Raw genomic sequence first — 1339 nt, forward strand, 5'->3', positions numbered from 1 at the left:
TGAGACAGAGTCTCATTATGTCACCCTCAGTAGAATACCGTGGTGTCACAGCTCACAGCAACCTCAGACTCTTGGGCTTAGGCAATTCTCTTACCTCAGCTTCTCAAGAAGCTGGGACTTACAGGCACCTGCCATAACGCTCAGCTATTTTGTTGTTATTGTCATTGTTGTTTAGCAGGCTGGGGCTGCATTCAAACCCACCAGCCCTAGTATATGTAGCTGGCGCCCTAACCACTGAGCTACAGGCACCAAGCCACCATTATCATTTTTTGAGATTAAGGTCTTACTTGATTGCCTGGAATAGAGAACAGTGGCTTCATCATAGCTCACCGCAACCTCATTTCCTAGGCTCAAGCAATCCTCCAGCCTCAACCTTCTGAGTAGCTGGGACTATAGGTACCTGCTACCACACCCAGATAATTTTTCTATTTTTTTCATAGAGTTGGTGTCTTATGTGTGTTATGTTGCTCAGACTGGTGTCAAACTCTTGGGCTCAAATGGTCCTCCTGCCTTGGCCTCCTGAAGTGCTAGGATTATAGGTGTGAACCTCCAGCCCAGCCTTTTTTCATCTTAAGAATGTGGAAATCAGAGAGTACTTCCTTCTCCATATTTACTTAGAGAATTCCCTAAGTCTTAGTTTTCCTTTTTAAGAAATCATTGTTTCCACAATTCTTTATTATCTTTTCACTTTTCCCTTTACAAAACCTCCTTTAATTTCATTCATTCTCTAAGACACAGTCCTTCTCTAAACCAAAATATTTCAGAGTGTAAATAAGGGTTTTATTTTAATGGTGCTTTTTTATGCCAATATTTTATTAATTAACTTAGAAAACTCTAAATTCTTCCAGCTACAGATGACCCTCCCCGACCTACTTTTGACTCCTTGCTTTCCCGGGATATGGCAGGGTACATGCCAGCTCGAGCAGATTTCATTGAGGTAAGAGAAATGTTTTTAGCACAAGATGGGAAAAAATTATTTTTGTTTGTAATGAAACTTGTATGTCTTATCTATAGGTTCCACACCATGAAAAGTAAATTTTCAAAGCACTGTGGATTTTCGAAGTTCCTATTGATAGGGACTTTAGGTGCCATATTTTCTTTTATTTGAGTACCTTTTCTCAAATTTGTAAACATTTTCAGTATGGAACAGTACAAGTCATTTAGATCAAGAAGCTGTTTAAGTTGCTTCCGTGTTGGCTTGTGCTTCCTTAGTAGGTGTGAAATTTCTGCAGTCTGGTTCTCTTTGTACATTTAGGAGGTTTCAAGGTTGAGCTGTATCAGGGATTGGCAAACTTTTTCTATTAAAGGCCAGCTAGTAAATATTTTAAGTTTTGTAGGT

The 1339-nt window shown here is 39.5% G+C and overlaps 1 protein-coding gene across 2 annotated transcripts in view; it reads left to right on the forward strand.

Annotated features, from left to right (window-relative positions):
- Positions 1-1339, forward strand: part of TADA2A (transcriptional adaptor 2A) — a 70097-nt gene that overhangs the window by 35136 nt on the left and 33622 nt on the right. For both annotated transcript variants that reach the window (XM_003795616.3, XM_023516627.1), the window contains one exon: positions 849-937. In XM_003795616.3, the coding sequence (XP_003795664.1) occupies positions 849-937 (89 nt within the window). The remainder of the gene's footprint in view (positions 1-848; positions 938-1339) is intronic.

This window comes from Otolemur garnettii, unplaced genomic scaffold (assembly GCF_000181295.1).
Source record: "Otolemur garnettii isolate 467f Iridium unplaced genomic scaffold, OtoGar3 scaffold00094, whole genome shotgun sequence".
In the NCBI taxonomy this organism is placed as follows: domain Eukaryota; kingdom Metazoa; phylum Chordata; class Mammalia; order Primates; family Galagidae; genus Otolemur; species Otolemur garnettii.